The sequence below is a fragment of the Botryllus schlosseri genome, chromosome 4, assembly GCF_051294905.1.
Source record: "Botryllus schlosseri isolate E-star chromosome 4, Bs_hap1, whole genome shotgun sequence".
Taxonomy (NCBI): domain Eukaryota; kingdom Metazoa; phylum Chordata; class Ascidiacea; order Stolidobranchia; family Styelidae; genus Botryllus; species Botryllus schlosseri.
Window position 1 is genome coordinate 3,142,922 of NC_137239.1, and position 21,835 is coordinate 3,164,756.

The 21,835-nt window shown below is 38.6% G+C and overlaps 1 protein-coding gene across 1 annotated transcript; it reads left to right on the forward strand.

Moving 5' to 3' along the window:
- The first annotated feature begins 15 nt into the window (after positions 1-15).
- Positions 16-21,273, forward strand: LOC145437903 (adhesion G-protein coupled receptor G6-like). The gene is made up of 4 exons (XM_080315289.1): positions 16-2,864; positions 6,918-7,092; positions 13,769-13,901; positions 17,539-21,273. Exons 1-4 carry the CDS (start codon positions 2,784-2,786, stop codon positions 17,675-17,677), a joined length of 528 nt encoding a protein of 175 aa, XP_080171415.1. The 5' UTR covers positions 16-2,783; the 3' UTR covers positions 17,678-21,273.
- The last annotated feature ends 562 nt before the right edge of the window (positions 21,274-21,835 follow it).

Sequence of the window (21,835 nt, forward strand, 5' to 3'; positions counted from 1 at the left end):
CGCAGTGACGTAAGTTTACCTGTTTTTAGAGGACTCATGTTATGATTTGACTCCAGCCTCTGTTTTGAATTGAGTCAGATGATTTGACTTGAATTAGACTTGATATGAGAAATTTTGAATATCTCATGACTCAGGAAAAACATTTCAAGTCAATTTTCACGTCATCACATATTCTACTTCGGGAAGCATTCTGAAACTTTCGGCCGTACTAGAATTGACCACGTCATCAATAACAATCTCATATTTAATGATTACATTTACGATTACGTCTTGACACAAGGTACAATAACGCATCTCCATCAGCAGCGATATCGGAATAGATTCGTAATGCCCTCATCTGCTATCATAAAGGCAGTTATTGGCAATATGTTATATCATACATATTGGCAACCCACATGCCTGAATAGGATTTAAGAGCACTCATAATGTATGAGTTGCTTTTGAATTTGTGATGTTTGTTCGCTAATTTCGAATTTTAATTGGTTACCGTACCACAAGACAGCCATAGAATGAGAAAAATAGAAAGGTGTCATAACGAGTCGTGGTAGTATTTTAAACAAGACACCCACATTGGTCAATAACAGGAAAATAAGACGCGATGATAATTAGGTGGCATGTCTCGGTATAGGCCAGGGTTCACCAACATGCGGGCAGCATGCGGCCCGTAAGGTTATTTGTGCAGCCCGCGACTAGATTTGAGATTTCGGAAGAACGCTAAGAGAAGCATTTTGAAATGCTGAAATGATTGCAGTTTCAGCATATTGTTGTTGTGTTTCACAATGAGTTATATTCTCTTGTGGCCTGCATCACTATTTCTCGCTAGCTAGAACGGCTTTTACGATGGTATCAGCATTCCATCGAGGAAGAATTAGCTGATAGTGATGGGCATATTGCCTTGACGGGCAACTTCTCGAACACGGCTAAGACCAATACTGTTAAAAAATGGCTTGAGGCTTCCCCACAAGATTAGGCTTTTCGTCGAGATCGTTTGTCAGCTAGTAATGTCTCTCGATATGCCCAATATCGATACCATAGTCAGTGAAAAGCGGCGCCAGGTATCGTGCACAGCTCAGAGGTCAGAGTAAAATTAAATTGATGGTCATGATTTTTTGGTGAATTCGTGTTCCTTTATTAAAATATTACTTCTTTTGTGGTAACTATGGACATCGCCTATGTTAGGGAGAAAAGCGTTGTACTTACACAAAGTTTTAAAACACGGTTGCTCGGCCTTGTGGCATATTTTATATCGATATCAAATTCAAGCGGACTGCGGCCGCTACGAAATTTGAAAAGTGGCCCGTGATCCGTTTTGAGTTGGCGAACCCTGGTATAGGCGAATACGAGATTCAAAATTGTTATGCGCCTATATCGATCCCCGTATAATATTCAGACTTTGACGACTTGAAATTTTTTAGATTTTACCACTTTGATTAGTATTGGAATTGTAGCTGGACACTGGACAGTGTTATCTAAAATAGATTATAATTATAATTATACCTACGTAAATTTTACCATATTGGTTAGAATTAGAACTAACGAGCTAAAGAACTTTATCGTCCATCTCAAAGAAATCGCGAAGAGATTCTGGGAGTGGGTTCTTATGTCCTAGCTTATTCTCATCTTCGGCTGAATCACTTGAATGAAGGTTAAACTACATTTCTTGTGATTATTAATTCATGGTAATATGTATAGATACTTATTATGATGGTGTGTAATATTGATATTAGACCGTAATTAGACCATGGAAGTATTTCACAAATTAGTCTAAAATTGAAATTAACGACATTTCGCTTTAACCAGTATAAATAGACATCTAGAATTAAAGACTTGGCAATTTCTAGGTTCCTCATATCTTCTATGTCTAGAACCCTACATATTTTGAGTACCGAATGAATGGCTGCACATGTGGGCCCGTTTGCGGCCCGATCAGTGATAAGTAGTATCTAATATCGTAGTAATTCCAATCGATCACGTGCGTTCATACTGGCTGACTGAATGTGACTCTTCCATTACATGTTCTACATCACATGTTCTGCATGTGCTGTGCGGGCTGTTTCGGAAGAAGGTATTTAAATTCAAATCCACTTCCATAGCACATGCCAATTATGGAGGCAGGGGTGTGTACAACTCCGGAGACACAAATGGTCAATATTCAGTTGAATAGCTGTTTAAAAGTCATGTTTTACTAGGAACTAAAGTTGGTCATGTCGTAGTCTTTTCGATCACCAAATTTACAGGTATAGAATTCCCCTGACACGCTAAAACATTTTGTCCATTCTACTTAAATCAGTTTGGCATTACCAAAAGCCTTCATTCAGTCAATAAACGTCGTTTACAAATGAGTTATAATATCTCATAGCATACGGCGTCGAATGAATCCCATGAGCAGCATTCTCAAAGACTTAAATAAGTTCCCATTACTAATGTAGTATTTGTAATTTAGACTTGGCATGCAACCTTGTTTGGCGATGTCTATAACGAGTATGCATAAACATCTGCATCTAGGCTATACATAACATTAAAAGATACAAACAAAACATTTGGTGACTTTAAACTGACTCACAAAATTTGAGATGCATCGAGTTATTTCATAAACTCCTGTGACTTTAAGTGATTGGACTCGAGTCAGAATTTGCGGTGACTGGTAATTTGTTGTCACTCGAAAGTCTCATATTTCAAGTGTACTGCGTAGTTCCCCATTTTGATGGTTATAATAATTACTTATTTTTTGGAACAGGTGTTGGATTAATCCCGACTATGTCGTCTATCTGGCCGTTGCACCGATGGCAATTATGATTGGAGGTAATCTGATCATCTATATTATTCTATCATACCGGCTGTGCGGCAAACGAAAGTCCGACTGGGTGAGAAGACATGGATACAATATATGCACAAAAACAACACCTTATTATATATACCGCATAGCTCTGGATGCGAATTGGATTGGAAAAACCTCCAATTTAGACAAACGTAGTAATCGTTATCTGATTATTAGGGCAAGTTTTTGTGGCACCTGAATTGTGGGAAAGTTGTACCTAATTTGATTATAAGTTGCTGTAAAAACTTGCTTTTATAATTTTGTTGAAATATTAGTGTATGAGTTGTTCGAAAAGTTTGCACGGTATCTACTTGTCTCGTTACTTTCCTAGCTATTCAATCGATCATCCATATGTTTTTATGTTCGTGAGGCTCGAAACATACATGACAGCATTTCGATGTCAGCTCATGTATATCTATCAAATTTGGTACTCACCTATTTCACGGACGGCTTGGCGAGACCGCAAAAAAATACATGTTTTGCCGGAACGCGGCAAGAAGATAACGCAACATCGAAACAATCGTACATATAAATCCAAACACCAAAGCCATAACCCATAACACAAGACAAATACCACACCCCGAACCGCTAGGTCTGCAAACTTGACAGAAGGCATTGCAGCAAAGTCGATGTTGCCGACTTAAACGAAATCAATAGCCCGGAAAGCTGACCCCGCAGTTAAAATGTAATCATCAGCGGTCTCGTCTGGGCGTCGGTAAAAGAGGAAAGGACTTCAAATTTAAAAGACAGTGAGTCGATCAAGAGATCTATTGGTAAATAGTTGAGGAAGACAAAATAGAGAGAGTTGCAAAAAGTTGCAATACAAAACTTCTTCAAACATCATCAACCAACATACTACATAAGCTCTGAGTATTTAGGAAGCTCAAAGAAGCTGTAAAAAATTGCAAAAGTTACAGAAACCTGTCTTACCGATTATAGTAACTTCACCTCCACCAGATGCGTGGTCGGAAACCTTTTACATGCAGCGTGTCATGTCGCAAAATATCAACAACTACAGTGCCAAACTTATTTATATGTTCTGTTATGCCCAGAGACTATAAAGCCAACATGGAGACTTTGAACAGAATATTTCTTATTATGATCGAACATAACTACTAGTTACTAAGAATAAATTTCCTATGCCAAATGTTCCGATCCGGAAGTGGATCCTAATGCAGATTGCAAATCTATTATCACCGTGCGAAATGATTGTTTTCCATCCTTTGCACGGGTCAAAATCAGGGTTGTAATGACTCGAGTCATGACTCGACTCGAGTCAGACTCGAGTCACGATTTTTTTATGACTCGACTTGACTCGAGTCATTTTCTTGAAATGGGAAAATGACTCGACTCGACTCGAGTCAATATTTGGATTGACTCGACTTGTACTCGAGTCATTACGCATGACTCGACCCAAGTCATTGACTCGGCTTATTTTATATGACTTGAAGATGAAGAAATTTGCGAATCATAATGGCTAGATCAACGCATCCGACGAATTCTGCCGACATCGCTATTTGTCACCACTGCTTTCGTTGCACTTGTCTGATATCAGATATGCCGCCGTAAAAACAACAGAAAATGATACATAGTAGCAATGCATTGTACAAAATCGTCCAGTGATGAAGAGGTAATAGATCCTCCGCAATTAAAGTACTCAAGACTTTTCAATTATGCAAGCAAACAATTGAATCAAAGTTCAATTAGAGTCAATGAAATGACTCAGATGATGAAGAGACTGATAAGCTCATGTGTAGATTTGAAGGCGATGATTCTTTGCATTTTTGGGCGACTAGAAAGAATGAGTATTCAATGCTCTTCAGTGTGGTTCCAAAATGCTTGTCAATTCCGGCATCTAGTGCACTAGTGGAACGTGTATTCAGTAGATGTGGATTCATTCTACGGTCATGCCGCTTTAACATATTTGAGGATCTCCTTTCCACGTTAGTATTTTTGAGGTGTAACTTATTGATTTGATCTGCTGTCTGTGAAAACACACAATGCCCCTCGTCCATTTGACGTTTTGTTAGATATGTGCATTGTGCACGTGAGTAATAATGAATGGCTAATGTTGTGTGATGTTTGTACAATATGCCTGTTCTAAAATAACTTCTTTCTTATTTTACTGGGTGGTTACATGATAAAATTGTTATGTTGCATAAAAGGAACACTGAATCTGGCTTAATTTGAAAAAAGTGGAATCAATGATGTGAGAGGAGAATATTTTGGATTTGAAAATAAATGGAGTATTTTAGTGAGAAATTCTTTCATATAATATAATTACATACTAGTAAGCCGACTATTTTTTCATATCCAAAACATTCTACTCTAATAACTTCACTTTTTCTAGTTGGAATTGAGTCAAATTTGCTATGAATCATATTTTTACACAATGTAACAATATCATGAGATAGCCGGTAAAATTCGAAAATCTCTATTTGTAATTAGTCTAAAATTTTCTTTCATAGCATTGCTTTCTACTGGTTGGAATTGAGCCAAATTTGATTTTTTAGGCAATCTAGCAATTTTAAGAAGCAGCCGGAAAATTTGAAAAAATGTTGTAACTGCGATGTAGTCTGTAATGCAATTGGGAAAACCTTTAGTATAATCAAAAGGTAGGCCTATCTGTTCTGTTGTCACTGCACAATGCACATAGTTGCATGCACGCTTTTACAGCATGCTGGCCTGTTGTAAATACCTCTACACAAACATGCATCTATTGATTCTCTATCAACTAGTATCTTGACGTGAATTTGTTGGTTCTCTATCAGATAGTATTTAGACGTGAATTCGTTGGTTCTCTATCAGCTATTCGTGAGCTATCGTCGATGTGTTCATAATAAAAACTGAATGCTTGTATTGGTGATGTATCAGACTGACAAGAGAGATATTTGATTTTAAGTTCTAAGATTAGTAAAGTTATCTTTAGCATCGGTAAATGAGGCCAGGACCTGTCCGTTATCTGCCTAAATAAACACGTGCCAAGACTCTGATAGGGACAAAATGAGCATGTTTCGCAAACAGGGAAATCGATATCACCCAGGCAGGATTGAAAACATGAGTTGAACATGACTTCAATACTGTGACTTGGACTCGACTCGAGTCATAACACCATGACTCGGACTTGACCGTTTAAACGGTGACTTGGACTCGGACTCGAGTCTGTGATGAATTGAAAATGACTCGACTCGACTCGAGTCAAAACCACAAAAGTATGATTGACTCGTGACTCGGAATCATGTGACTTGGTTACAACCCTGGTCAAAATCTCCGAAAAAGGAGCGCTTTGAGGATAATGGGAAAATCTATCACCACCAGACAAGTGCGGTTCCACTTGTCCACTGTCAGTCTATTTAATCTCATCCTGGATTGTGTTTTGCACAGAGCGCTGTGACGAGCTTATATTTAAAAATATGCTCTAGCCACCGTTTAAATTGATATGTTCAAGCATCTCGTAGCCAGAAAAGGGTGAACATATTGTATTTAAGGGAGGTTAACAAATTGATATTATTATGTGACACCCGACAACATTCGGTAACGTTGTATGACGTATTTGTCTGAAGTAGCATATATCGACGAGACGTCAAAACCGTTTTCGACGAATTATAGTCTTATGAGCGTCAATATTTTTTCTTATGAAAATGCCTGATCAATTATTAACAAATGATTATATTCGTTTGAACATATCATTAGTTTGATTAGGCGTGCCATAGCAACTGCTAGGAGTTGCGTTACCCATGGGTTAGGACTAGGTGGAAGTGTGCAGAGGAGCGAGTTATTTTCTCGAGGTAAATATTAACGAAATGTTTTTAACAGTGAAGCTACGTTGCTTTGACCTTGTATTTCTTAAAAATATAAGTCCATTTTGTCTCTTCCATCATCCCTCTGAGCATACTCACGTGATCCTGAAAAACATGACCCTTGTCGCCTATCCCAAATCATGATATGTATGAAACTCAATATTAATTTTCATGCATGTGTTAAATGCTTGATAATATTTGGAGCTCGAAATTATTTTTATGCTTATATCACATGCTTCATAATATTCACAATTCATCGATTCACCATGGTCTGTAACGTTTTGGATGTTTCGTAATAGGGAAGTACATGGCGAGCATCGAGAGAATCTTATCAACGAAAGATCGGCATCAACGTTAGCATCCTCGTATTGCTAGGTGTAACGTGGATATTCGGATTTTTCCTACCTGGAATCGAAGATGAAACAATAGCTCTTCCCTTTGCATATATTTTCACAATTTTTAATTCACTACAGGGTAAGTGCGATGGTACCAGTGTTTGCATGCAAATGGTTTATACTGGTCTGTAAGACCGTCTCACATAATTTTGTGAGATGCGCGAATCGGCTATATTAGTAATGTTGTCAATGACTTTATGTAACAGAAATGTCTAAAAATATAACTTTAGTGACAAAACCTGGGCAAGAAAATTTAAATCCGATCGCTGGATTAGACTACATTGTAGCAAAAGTTACCAACATTTTCTCCCAAGGTATCTGAAACTTCGCGATCATACCCTCTATCTCAGGACGGGCAGTAGCTGGTCAATATATTCATGAACCAGGGTAAAAGAACTGCCAGATCATGACTGTCCAACACATTTATTAGAAAGTAACATCATATGAAAGTTTGAATATCAAGAAGTCACCGTTCTGACGCCACACTAGTGAAATTTGATTTCACACGTAATGTAATAACCAGACACGGGGTAATCGCGATTAGTAATCGTAATCGATTACGACGATTACAGCATTTTGAAGTAATCGTAATCGCAATCGATTACATTCGAAAAAATTCAGAAGTAATCGTAATCGTAATCGACTATTTCACATATCTAATCGATTTCTTTGTGTATGAACGATTACTTTTTATTCGCACGATGACTATGACATAAACTGAACAGAACAGGTGAACATTCGTGAACAAGGAGATATTATACCCGGTTTATTGATAGCGCAAATGTCTGATTTTAAAACTCCACTGCTCATTATTACGTCACAAGTATTAGCTTCGCTCGTCATTGCGTAAGAAGTATCCACGCAGCTATAGACTTTCGATGTTCATTGTAGCGCGATTGTAATAACACCTGTCATGCTGTATATCAGATTATCAATACACTCCAGACGCCACTATCTTGCAGCAGGATAATAATCACCACTCTGCCTAGTTTCAAATAGTAACTTATGTATTGATGTCTGGTTATGCGTTGTTAAAAGCAGCTTGACCGTTGTTGCTTGGCGGGCGGTATAGGCCTATGTACGAACGTACACCGGACAAAGATTTGAAATTTTGTACTCGTCAAATGAAAGAAACATTACAATTGCCCGAATGAAGCTGCTGAAATATATCATAATGGAGCCGTAGTTCGCCGTTTCTCGTAACGGCAGCTTGCAGTATTTGTATTTAAGTGGATGACAAAATTTTATGTTTCACTTTATCTTTTTTTCTTATGACTCTGCTTGAAACGGGCTCCAATCGTAATTACGCAACTCTTTACTCAACATTTGGAACTGCCCCAATAATCGCCCGCTAATACACCATGTTGGCTTGGGTTGTATCTAGAATCGGGACCAAAACAGCAATTCGTCCTCCAACTTCAAACGTTAGTCTTGGGCCCCATATGGTGTTAAATTTTCATGTTGATGACTGAATTTCGTCAGAATATTGATATTTACATTATATTACTATTAATGTTTAATCCTCTCAACCCCCGATGGTCAGATTTACCGGAAGACCAGGGAGCGCGTAATTCGTAATTATGACATGTGATATGTTGTTATAATTGCTTGATGGTATGTTGTTGAGCCGTGACCTGCCATCTGTTATATAGGCCTAATCAAAACATAGTGTAGTCACCCAAACGCATCAGACTAAACTTTCGTGAGACGCGCACACAAATTGTCATGTCTTCATTCCTCTGTGGGTGCACCCGATGGCATTTGTATAGTGGGGCTCCGATTGAAACTTCAGGACTATTCGTTGCGTCCATCCAGCGCGGCTATTGACAATGGACACGGACACATATGCAAAAGTTTCGACCTAGGTCTTACTTTGGTAGCGCACTTAGTGGAGTCGCATGTTGACCGAAATTGCATATGTATTTTGGTGTGGCGCCGAAATGCCCATTTCTATAACTTACGTATGCTTTTATTCTTGACGGAGAGACGTACGCGTTTAAAAATCAAGTTGTTTAGAGACAATAAATTGCAAAACTCGAAGAACATCTTGTTTTACTTTCTCAACTCTGCTGGAGTGATATAGATGACTCGCACAATGACTCGAGTACAAGTCGAGTCAATGCAAAAATTGACTCGAGTTGAGTCATTTGACGCATTTGAAAATATGACTCGAGTCGAGTAAGCAAAATCGCGACTCGAGTCATTACGACCCTGCTCCCCACCCTATTAAGGGGTTTGGGGTGCGGCAGTTACGGACCTGGCAAGAAAGCAAATCGGTGGGTGTGGTAAATCGTCCCCTATAAAGATGGGCATTCGGTATATTATGACGTAACAAAGAAATGACGTATTATCTACAAAGAAAGATGTTATCTCATTATTCCTTTTCATCACAATCATTATATTGTCTACCAATATATTCTAAGATTAGTTCAAAGAAGCAAAATAAATGTAATCGTGAGTAATCGTGATTACTTTTCCAATGTAATCGTAATCGTAATCGACTACTTCCTGATATTGCTGTAATCGTAATCGTAATCGTAATCGCGTGATTCAGAAGTAATCGTAATCGCAATCGATTACATTCATGAAGTAATCACCCCATGTCTGGTAATAACTAGGGCCATTATTATATGACCTTAAAAATCAATTATATGACTTTATTTTTGGGAAAATATGACTTTATATGACTTTATGCGAAAATCGTGTATTTTTACATATAACCAACGTCACTCATGGAACTGGCGAGTAAAACATGAACAACATAACAGTAATACACATCCATTTTTATTTTAAACCACTTTTGTAGTACAGTTTCATGTAGTGTGGAATGTTGTAGTCTTTAAAGTTACTATTTGGACGTAAAAATGACTTTAGTAATGAAAATGAGCGCTCCACAGACGCAGATGTTTGTTGACACTTCTGCAGTTTTGCATACAGCGCTGGTGAAATGTCTTGTCTTTGTAGCTCCATAATTTGTTTCACATCGTTTTTGTCCAATCGCTTCTTAATGTAATTTTCGAGCTTAAGCGGATCTTTTCCGAAATCAAGGGCATTTAAATCAGCATGAGCCTCTTTTATAGTGTACGTACAACTCCATTTTCAGTATCAAGTTTGAAATAATGTTGTAGTGGAGACATATTTCTGTTAACTGACTCGTCAACTTTGGATAGTTCACTGAATCTTTGACGCTCTTTACAATAACTCCTTCAGCTTCCCATGCGTTGACTATTTCTTTCACTTGTGGAAGTCTCTGAACTTCAAATTACGTCCCACTTCAGTGCACAGAAGTAAAACAGATTGTGTAGCAACACAATGCAATGTGTGACCTCATAGGTCTGCGACTGTATTGTTATGTAGGCTAACCTTACAGTTTGCCTTCGTTCAATCAGAAATTGCCTTACTTTCTTGGTGCGTAATTGCTTCAATTGACACATTTTATTTAAACTATACAACAATATGACTTTATAACTCAAATATGACCTAACCAGAAATATATGACTTTATATGACTTTATAACTTTCTTAATATACCCCGTATGGATGCGATTTTTGCGTTAAAATTGATTTCACGACTTACAGATGCATAGAAAAAAATATGACTTTAATGACTTTAAATGGCCCTAGTAATAACTTAGTGGTGAGAAACTACGGTCCATGACAAAATGATGTGCGGCGCAGGAAAGGCTCTATAAACTTGTATATGATTGAATGAGATGTATCGTAAAAATCAAATTAGTGCAGTGGCCTGATCGAGCTTTCTCTTAATATATTTTCACGTTATATTGATGGGCAATAGTCTTACTGAGCTATTTCTTTTCCTGCTAGCGCAATACCAGGCCTCGGGGTTACGAATTTTGAATGGTTTTGGTGGCTAAACATTCCAGAAAGTCAAAACCGACAACAACTAAAGTTCAAACAGTAGTTCCGGAAGTTTTTCAGACACGCCCCATGATGCTATTGAAATATTTCCCCTCCCCTTATTGTAATATCATAAATCTATCAGAAAGGACAAAAGGAATGTCTGCAATCAAAACTCATAGTTTGAATACATGGAAGATCGTGGCTGTAGTGATACTTCTCAAATATGTAATTCTCACTATGCACAGAATAATAAATACAAGTCGAGGGTTAATCGCGCAATGCGCGAAAACGCGAAAAGTTTTTCAGGTGAATATCTTGTCAAAGATAATCATGTGCACTAGTGACGCTAAGCATATGTATATTTTCGCGAATTTGATGTCTAATCCCTTCTATTATCACACTTAAGCTGAGATCATATCAAAATCCAATGGCGCGTGCTGCAAGTCATTCAAACTGGACACTTCTTCGCGGGGCAAACAATTTTACTGGTGTGTTACGGATAGGGCTGGCCCAATGATTCGAGCACTCGAATCAGAATCGAGTATTAATTTTATTGATTCAAGTCGAGTAGTAAATTACGATTTTTTCGAGTAATGAAATTATACGCTTCTCGCCACTGAAAGTTAATTTATAAACGAGAATTCTAGTTTCGATAGTAATTTTAACTGTTGAAGCCTTGAAACCTTGATTGGCGGTATTGTAGCTTACGAAATATAGTACAAACCTATGAAGGTTACTGGACGTAGCGCATTTACGAAGTCATGATAATCCCACAACATTTTCACCAAGTGAAATGAAATCGGTATTGTCGATAAAATACCAAAGTGTCTTTTACGAGATGGATAACCGGCATTATATTATTTGTGGTAGCAAAAACGGTGCAAATTTGAACTTTGACGTAATACATTCTGTTATGACGTCATAATGGGTGATACTCGATTACTCGACTCGACTTGAAGCATATTACGTGATTCAGAATCGAATCATTCAGGTACTCGATTTTGCCCAGCCCTAGTTACAGGTCGCAGCTGTTCGACAACATACTAATTCATTTGAGTACTTTGTGGCTGGCATAAAATGCGCTTCTTCGGAATTGCATACTACAAGACGTATCCCGTTTGATTACAGTGGGAGTCCCTTCATCGACCTAAATCTAACTTAGATTTTAAAGAGCAAATTATACATGATTCATGAAATGACATTATGGGGAAATGTCTTATTTCTTCATGACTTTGTGTCTTTTTACACACCCTTCGCAAAAGTATGACAGACAAACCCTAAAGATTCTGATCGATGGAAGATCCATTGTCAGTCGAAGTCTGATATCGGTGTATGGATAATACAAAGTAATTATATGACACTTAATATCGTAATATAATATAATATAATAATATAATAATATAATATAATCAGGATTGCTGTCTTTATTGAAGCTTTGAAGTTACAGCACAGATCCAGAGTTCAATAAACGTCATTAATCTCTGCCGGAGTCGCGCTTTTCGCCAGTTGCTTTCAGGCCCGCAACCGGACGCCCCCCACTTTGATAACCAATGGTTTAAACGATTACCCGATTATACTACATGGAACCAGTTTTATTACTAAGGCTATAGAACTTAATAAATGTTGATAAATTGGTCCACTGGCGAATATAAATGCGAGATAGCATAACTTCACATAGCAAATGAAAGGAATTTGCCATTCATGGCTGTTGTTATTCACAACCATTCAAGACAATTGGAATTCCCCATGCGAAAAGTTTGCTTCGATAAATTATTAATTTTCAAAGAAACTGAAGAACAGCACATAACCTGACTACAAATCCCAGGCAATATTACCCTTCGACTCGAAAATTACCTGGTTCATGACCAAGAAAATAATGAAAAGCTCGTAGTTATAAAAATTAAATCTAGCTTTCAATACGACATCCATTTCAGTAAAATATTTATTCAACTCGAAGATGTTGTATTAAAAGCTATCTCCAAGTTCTGTACCACGAACCAACTGTTTAAAAATTAAATCAGAACAAAGCATGCAAATCTCCGAAACTCGAAAACGTTCGCATTTTTTAGAAGTCTGTAAAATCAATTTGCGTATTTTGCGAACGTATTTCTTACGCGCTTCTTGAACTACATTGGTTTTCTGATGTTTGGCGTCTTCAGAATCTGTAGATGACATTATCCAATCTATGCAGCTGAAGATATCGCAACTAGTACTACATTCAACAGTAAAGTTGTATAGCCTATCTCATATATTTTTGGAATTTTGATTTGACTTCATCGAATTTCCTAAACGGATGGCGGGACAGGACCCCCATATTAAATGTATGAATGCACATGAATTTCAACATACTATCACAGAAATGTGACGTGGCTGATGAGAATCTCTTGCAGAAGTTTTGAGATGAAACTGTCATTATATCTTATCATAAAGAATATATACATGTCAATCTAGGGAAGACGGGCTCTGGAATAACAGACTATTTACCAATTGATTCTTGATGAACACTTCGTCGCATTCCCGTCAGTGTGCATTTTCGTTGGAAAGGCGATCACATGTGAACCACTGTCACTTCGAGGTTGTATGATATTGTAGGATAATTTGGATTAGTTTGAGAAATATGAAAAGTAGCGCTAGGTTAGCCTTAAGCTAAATGCATCTCTAAATTCGCGGCAGCTAGTTTATTTACTCGTGGTGGCTTAGCATCTGTAAAATACGCAAAGTCGTTATCCGAGAAGTGAAATCGGCATACGTCAGATTTCTTCAAAACTTCAACAATATGGTTAAGTATTTCATTTTATTCTCGGATTTCAACAATTTAAATCCAGACTTATGAGCTCGACCAAGCGTCAATATCTCGTCGCCATCCATTCACGAAAATATTATTGTTCTTTTCAGGTGTATTTCTCATGATGCTGTATGTGATGAGAAACAAAGATGTCAGATTCATGTTCTCAAGGGAAATGTCCACGCTTTATAGCAATAAGATAGGATTTAGCAACACCGTATCCAAAGACTCCAAGCGAACTGGGTAACACCGACTAAATCAATTTGCAGTACGATAATGAATTTCGTAGCCGGTGGTGTTGGTTCGGGATTGTCAATAAACACTGAAATAATATTATGTATTGCATACCACCTCTTTCTGTTTATTTTTGATGTAAATTCAACGTTCCATTTTATGACATGCATGTCTATTTATTGTATATTCGCCAATCATATTTATATAAGAGGTTGGTGTAACCTATATGATTACTATAACGCAGCACGTTGAGTCTGTCTTATGATACGAATCCAGACTGTTTCTTGCAAACGCTGCAGCATAGTCTTCCTCCATTAACCACGCTTCAGGATGTAAACAGTCCGGTTAACCCGTACGACGACGGCATGTTCCGTAGACAAAGCCACCAAGTCGACATCGTCTCCATTACGTACCGTATTTATTTATCTAATTGCAAACTTAAAAGTGTATATTACTTTAGAACACCGCTCATCTTTTTCACAAAAATGCGAGATTGTACCACGTATCAAAAGTTTTTTATATTTCTCATGGTAATCACGAGGCAACATAAACGTCATGTATGATATTATATACCAATGTCAGGAATTCATCGTCGGATAATGGAGTTATTACTTGGTCTAGCGTCATCAAGATGTGTTCTTAGAAGATTACTGGAAGATTACTCATATGTAGGGCGATTTTTTTGACAAGTCAAAAAAGTCAGAATTAGGTCAAAAATGTAAAAATTGTTTACAGAGTTGAAACTTTTTTGCAACCTGCATTTCGTTTGTATCGTAGATTTTGCACTGTCGGTGAACTTACCATTTTACATTACACAGCTTGTAGCATACTTTATAGTAGAGCCCGACCGATATTGGATTTTTGAGCCGATACCGATAAAACCGATATCCAGTACCTTCACCGATAACCCCGATATATTCAGCCGATATTCAAAAGATATGGAATCTAGCTCAAGGCGCATATTTAACACCTCAAGAGTATTTAATTGAACATGTTAACAGCCATTGCTATACTTAACATGAAATGAATGATCTGGGGGGCAATAAAAATATATCAGTAGCACCAGTCTAGCAGTTGCAGATTACAATTCACGAAGCATAATTTATCTGCGTTTTCTCCAGGGAGTGAACTTGTGTGGTATTCATAAATGATGAAGGGTATACGGTACTAAACACAGTGAACAGTCTTTCCCTTGGTACCGTAGTTGGTAGCACAGCAAGAACTGGGAATCTTTGTTTATTTTGGTTCCACGACTGCAGGGGATCTTTTCTTCATTGGTTCCGCCAAATATTGATATTCTTCTGGCAGTGCACCTGGAGCCTTCAGAACATCATTAACAGCTGAATAGAATGTGCAAAACAACTCAAATTGTTCACGTCAGCTCCACCCATCCCCTTGACTATGACCAGCATTTCAACAATCAGCTGATCAATCTTTTACAAACTGTCAGAATTGGCCCATGTCATTATGGAATCAAAAATATTCGTATGAATTATTGGCTCTTTTTGCTTGATTTTCTTGCACTCTATGCCCGCATATTCCTTATCACGGAGGCCACTCAGTCAGATGACCCCATACATTACTGGTATTTTCGCTTTGTTGGTACCGAGCCTTGGCTTGTGAGCTTCCTACACAGACACCAACAGCACTACCTACAGGTAATTGTTTACACGCGACTTTTTTCTCTGTCATCACGACGGTCAGTCCAGCTTGAATGAAGTTTTCATTTCTCAAATGAATCGATTGAAATATTCTGCATACAACTTTCTATTCACTCGATGATGTCTGCTCTCTGACTCTGGTGTTCGATCTCCGCAGGGGAATCCCAATGAAGTCACTGGGGCATAACGGTGAAATTGCTACTGGCACACAGGCTACTGGCTTGTGTGCATTGCAGCTTGGCCATTTATCTTTATAATTTACTGACATTCAGTGAAGACTTTGCGTCTTCTCTGACTCCTTACGACCATGTTGTGACGTCACGAAAATGGCCGATATTTTTTTACCTCCAGTGGCCGATACCGATATTTCTTTCCAAGTGTGATATCGACTCGATATTATCGGCAAGCCGATAATCGGTCGGGCTCTACTTTACAGGCTTACCGTTGTAGACGGCCCATTGTGTACTCATTGTGAATCATAAACAATGAAAAAAATAGGTTGACATGGTGTTATGCCCAACGTACCACAATAACCTAGGGTTACCATATTTTGGTGAAGCCAATTCCGGACACTCTTTAGCGCCCACTAGCGGATTTTAAAATGAGGTGACACTCATTGACCGTCAATATGACGTCACACTAGCAAAGCATTGCCCATCGACTGTATACACTAAACAAGACAGGAGTGGAACATATGTAATGAATTGGGTCATCTGTAATGTGAGCTCTGGTGATTGCTACTTGCTAGGGTCTGCAATAGATTCCTCCACGGACCGGATGAAATCATCTGGCGGGCCTTGTCTGGCCTGTCAGGATTGTGTTTGACAGCCCTGCTATACTGTTAGGTCGTTGGGCTATCCGTATATGTGTTATCAGGTTCGAAACAACCTTTTTTCTCCACCCCCTTCCGCTGAAAAAAGCACTGATCTTGGGCCCACCATAGGGTAGTCGATGTAACTTGTTGGGCACTTACTATGTCCATTTGGCTGTTAAATTTTATGTATGAATTCTGTCAATAATATTGATTCTTCCATATATTAGGCTACTATAAAATGAACCAGCAGGTTGCACATCCGGTGATTTTCAACCTTTTATGGTCGCGACCTCTTTTCCCACTTGAAAATGTTTCGTGGCAAAGTTCAAAACTTGATAAGCTAATTACTAAAAAAATTCAGCTTGCCCAAACTTACTCACGACCTAGGAAGCTGATTACGTCCAACATAATCGCGATCCCCTGATAAAGGCGAACGACCCCAAGATTTTGAACCACTGTCTGTGATTGAAGCATCCAAACGGCCTTAATCAACTCTAGGAATATACCGTTAGCTTATAATTGCGATTACAATCAGACTTATTTCAGTAAATGATGGCTATTTATATTACTTTTGATTGCATTTTTGGAGAGGGTGGTACCTGGTGCCCATACTAATATTATTATACGTCGCATTACCTCGCGCGCGGCGCGAAGAACAATTTTGAATAGCATAAATCTGCTTGAAAATAATATTGTTTATGTTGATTTACGAAAAAAACTATTGAGCCTGCTTCAAGCCTTCAAAATTCCGGACATTTAGGCATATTTTAGAAATTCCTCCCGGACGCAGATTTTTCAGTGAAATTCCGGACATGTCCGGGAAATTCCGGACGTATGGCAACCCTACAGTAACCCTACTGAAGCAAGACTTCGTGGCCACTGCATGGTTCTTATATCAAGAAGCGTGTGATGAAAAATTGTGATGTAGACACCAGTGCCAGAATTAAGCAAGGCGGTTTGTCGCCAGCAGAGTACGCACAACTCAGCGTTGTCAGCCAACAACTGCAGCTGTTGAACGTTCCTTTTCCATAATTGGCGAGCTACTTATTAAAGACAGACACTTTCTACCCGAGAATGTAGGAAAGTATCTTTCGTTGCCTGTAAAGTAATCCATATCTTGTCAAGAGTTATGCTAAATAACTCTCAAATATGAAAATTCATATTTTTCCAGGAGATTGGATCTATCTGCTTCAATAGAAGATTCTTCCTCGAGCACGTCTAACCCGAAAAGTTCAAAGAATGCCTATCTTTCTGATATCGTAGAAACCTCTCCTTCTGTTGGAACTCATAGCATAGTATTGGAGATATGAATTCAGTAATTCGTGCATAGAAAATTGTTCCCATATATACAAACAGTCGAACATACACTTCCAGAAAAGCATTACTGGTCTTTCATCGCTGGACATTCAAGCAATTACAGACTTTCTTTAATATTACTTTGTGTGCCAACACATTCAACAGCGATATTTCTCAAATTTTATTTACGATCGCGTAGCCCTCGTTTTGTTTTACTAGGCCTACACTGGGTACAACCTGACTCCTGACTTCCGAGTTATAGGCTTTATAATTATGCCGCGAGATCAATGAAAAGCACTATAGTAGATGCATTTGTTTCTTCTGCGCCAGCTGGCCTATCTCGGGCATGACAATAAACTAAACTTAACAGAATGTATACCATATCTAGGCTAGGGTTGCCATACGTCCGGAATTTCCCGGACATGTCCGTAATTTCACTGTTAAAACTGCGTCCGGGAGGAATATCCAAAATATGCCTAAATGTCCGAAATTTTGAAGTAAGCTCATAATTTTTTCCCAAGTCAACATTAACAATATTAATTTTGGGCAGATTTATGTTAAATGACATTTTTTTCGCGCTAGGCGCGATTTAGTATCACATATGTGGGTTTTGATATGTGCCTAATGTGGACTACCACCCTCGCAAAAACTATGATCAAAACTAAATAAAAATAACATTCATTTACGAAATAAGTCTAATTGCAATCGCAATTACTAGACAACGGCATATTCATAGAGTCGGTTTAGGCCTTTTGAGTGCTTTATTAAAAATAAAAAATAAACTGGGGGTAGTTTGCCTTTGTTCTGGGGTTCGCGAAGATGTTAAACGTAATCAAATCAGCTTCCAAAATAGGCCGTGGGTAAGTCTGGGCAAATGTGCCGAGCTTTAATTAGTAATCAGCTTATCAAATTTTGAGCTGGGCCCCGGAACATTTTCAAATAGGAAATAGAGTGGCGACCATAAAAGGTTGGATTCCACAGGATGTGTTTATATAGCTCGATATCAGTGGTTCAGTGCGCACATGCATTAGGCTGATAAATAATCTTATTGGTGTCACATGAACAATGAACATGACTTAACGATGTACAATTACGCTCCTTGCATTTTCGAAGTCATAATCCTCCACCAACTCTACCGCTAACTCGATCTGATCGTGTGGGCGGAGAGACGAGGATCAAATTATATAGTAATATGTGGAGCAACCAATATTATTGACATAATCAATTCAAATAATTTAACAACCAGATGCATATAGTATGCCTCCAGAAGTTGCATCGATTACCCTACGGTGGGCCCAAGATCAGTGTTTATTTTGGCGGGAGGGGGCTGAAAAATGTGGCTTCGGCCCTGTCTACAACGTACAACACACAACCACGTACTCCTGAACCGGATCGTGACCACCTCTAGTCGATAGCCAAAGCTTTGCTAGTGTGATCGACGAGTGCTCATACCTCATTTTGAAATCCGCTAGTGGGCGCTGAAAAGCGTCCGGAATTTGAGTTACAAAAATATGGTAACCCTAGTCTAGGCGCAATTACATGATTCCTGCGATTGAACTTAATGATTATCAGTGACGTGCGGTGAGGTTCATGGCTGGTGAGGCAAGATTTGCAAATATATTAAACCTACAAGGTTAGCTGATCAAGTTAGCGACCTGTTTCTTATCATATTAGCCATCGTCACACGCAGGCTATCTCGACTACTCGTCGGTCGCCATCTGTTCCAAGCGGTGTCATGCAAAAGACTATATATCTGGGCCGTGCTACAAGTCGCCAAATACAAATATGGAATCATAACATAGAATATCGACCTAATGTAAATGACTATTGCAGTCAAAAACACTATAACGACCACAAACAACGACAACGCAGGCTATGTACTGTACGTATAGCTATCACATACCACAATTTAAGATTATGTAGGTATGGGTGGAAAATACATACAGCTACATCAGTAAGGGAATGTATTTGCTGCGCATAACGTATTGGCCGTCGCTACTATACAATTTCTACAAGACTGTTGGTTTCAGAAATCGACAGCGCGTTTCATTGCGCTGCGATTTTCCGATTGCTAGCGAATAGCGCATGAGTCAGATTCGTTTGTGCCTCACCTGGCAATGGTTTCTCTGCGAACTAATAAAGCCGAATGTCACATTCCTTGACGATTTTTAGGGGATTCTGGTGCTCTGACACTGTTAATATTTGGATTTTCAGACGCAGTGCGACTATAGCATTTGATTGATACCAATTATAACGAATTCCAAGCTGTTTATTATAAATTGCATTGTCGCAGGTGAGTCACGACCTGCCCGTGCCTCACCTCTCCTCTCGCGCCGTATTTGTAAATTATACTTATGCAAATTGATGATGTTGGGTGACAAAAATGTTACAATTTAGTTATTTATGAACGCCGATGGAAAATATCATTAATCATCGAAGATTTTCACAATTTTCTTTTACTCACCCTGACGACAGGTGAGGCACTGCCTCACTTGCCTCACTTGACCGCACGTCTTTGATGATTATTGAGGCCTAGAACCCCTACTCGCACTACCAATTTGCGTCAAGATCTCGATTATTCTGGTTAGCACGGCTCGAATCCAGGTTGCTTTTAAGATTGGCTTGATGACCGTGTTATAGCGGATTTTCACACAAACACACTAACATTCACTTCCTTATGAATTGCGATGCATGCGTACGTCATTTATTCTGGATTATACTTGCATTTCGACATGGTTGAAATTTATCCCCTACTTATTGTATTGTTGAATGATATGTTACGTCAAGTAGACCACTTACCAAACTCCCAGATGCTTGTTTTATTTTGTTATTTTGTGAATCGGGTGTTAGGAAATAATATTGCGCAATGCACAAGCACATCTTATGTATAATATTAGCTACATCGTATTTTTATATGGTAGCTTTAGCTATTGCAACTAAAACTGGCCGTGCTCTTCGACTAACCATTATGGCACGTCAAAGTATCCACTGTGGTCGTGAGTGACTTCAGTTCAGCTCCTTTGATAAATTTTTAAGTTAATAAAGCAAGATTTGCGACTTGTGGATGATTTCTAGCCAGGTGACGCAGTAGGTCTTTTGGAGACAAGGTTGTATAATCCTTCATATAAGTGGTTCTTGACCTTGTTTCCAGCGCACCCAAGGGGACGATTTGGATTTGGAAGGGGCGGAAACGTCCAGGGGGCAATATCGGGGGCGCTTGGCTTAGGGAGCGGTATAGGGAGAGCTGAAGAAAACTAACCTCGCAGTAGATGGCGTAGTAAGGACACATGATTATGTGGTAGATGAGTGTTTCTATATATCCCTGAGTTCTCATTGCAAACTAACATTCGACAAAATCTTTCAAATCACGACGTTTTTCTTTGCACTCATCGCGAAATATCCGCCGACGATGTTTCGATGAATGCAGTGGTTTATTTTAATTCATGTCAAATGAATTTGACGTACTTTTGGATTGCCAATTCCCGTTAAAACACTCCCGTCATGCTGGCTACACCAAGTCGTTTCGACATTTTCCCATCTTTTCATTGTATCGCAGTTTTGTGGTGTTTTGGAATGATTAACATACTAATAAACTGATAGTGATAGCTCGGATTATTTTCCACAAAATGCTTAGAACTAGGTATTGTATCCCGTAAAGCACTCCGTGTCGAAATCGAGAAGGCAGTGTACTGTACAACTTTTGAGAGTGATGCCCTTTTCACATGAAAGATGATTGGAAGCTTTTTGGCCAAAATCATTAATTAAATATGCTTGTATTTAACCCTAGACCACTCAGGTTGGGGTCAATTTGACCCCAGGCGATCAAATATATGAGTCATATTTTCATGTGCGGTCAGATTGTTCTTGCCAGCCATTTAATCCTAAATTGTCATATGCACTATCAATTGGAATAAAGCATTAGCTGGCTATCTCTAATTCCTCGCCGCTATGAGCTATTTATTTAGCATGGGTCAGATTTTAAAGGTATAGTGGCCAGACTAAGTATTTTTCTCCTCTTTGTAATCGAACCGATTCCGGCTGTTTATATGATTATTTCGCATTGTTTATGTCACGTGGAGTCAACGAGACATGACGAATAGCTTTCCGATTGTTGTATTGTAATAATTGTTGTAATAAATAACTGATGGGGGGTGTTTGACCACAGCTCGCCA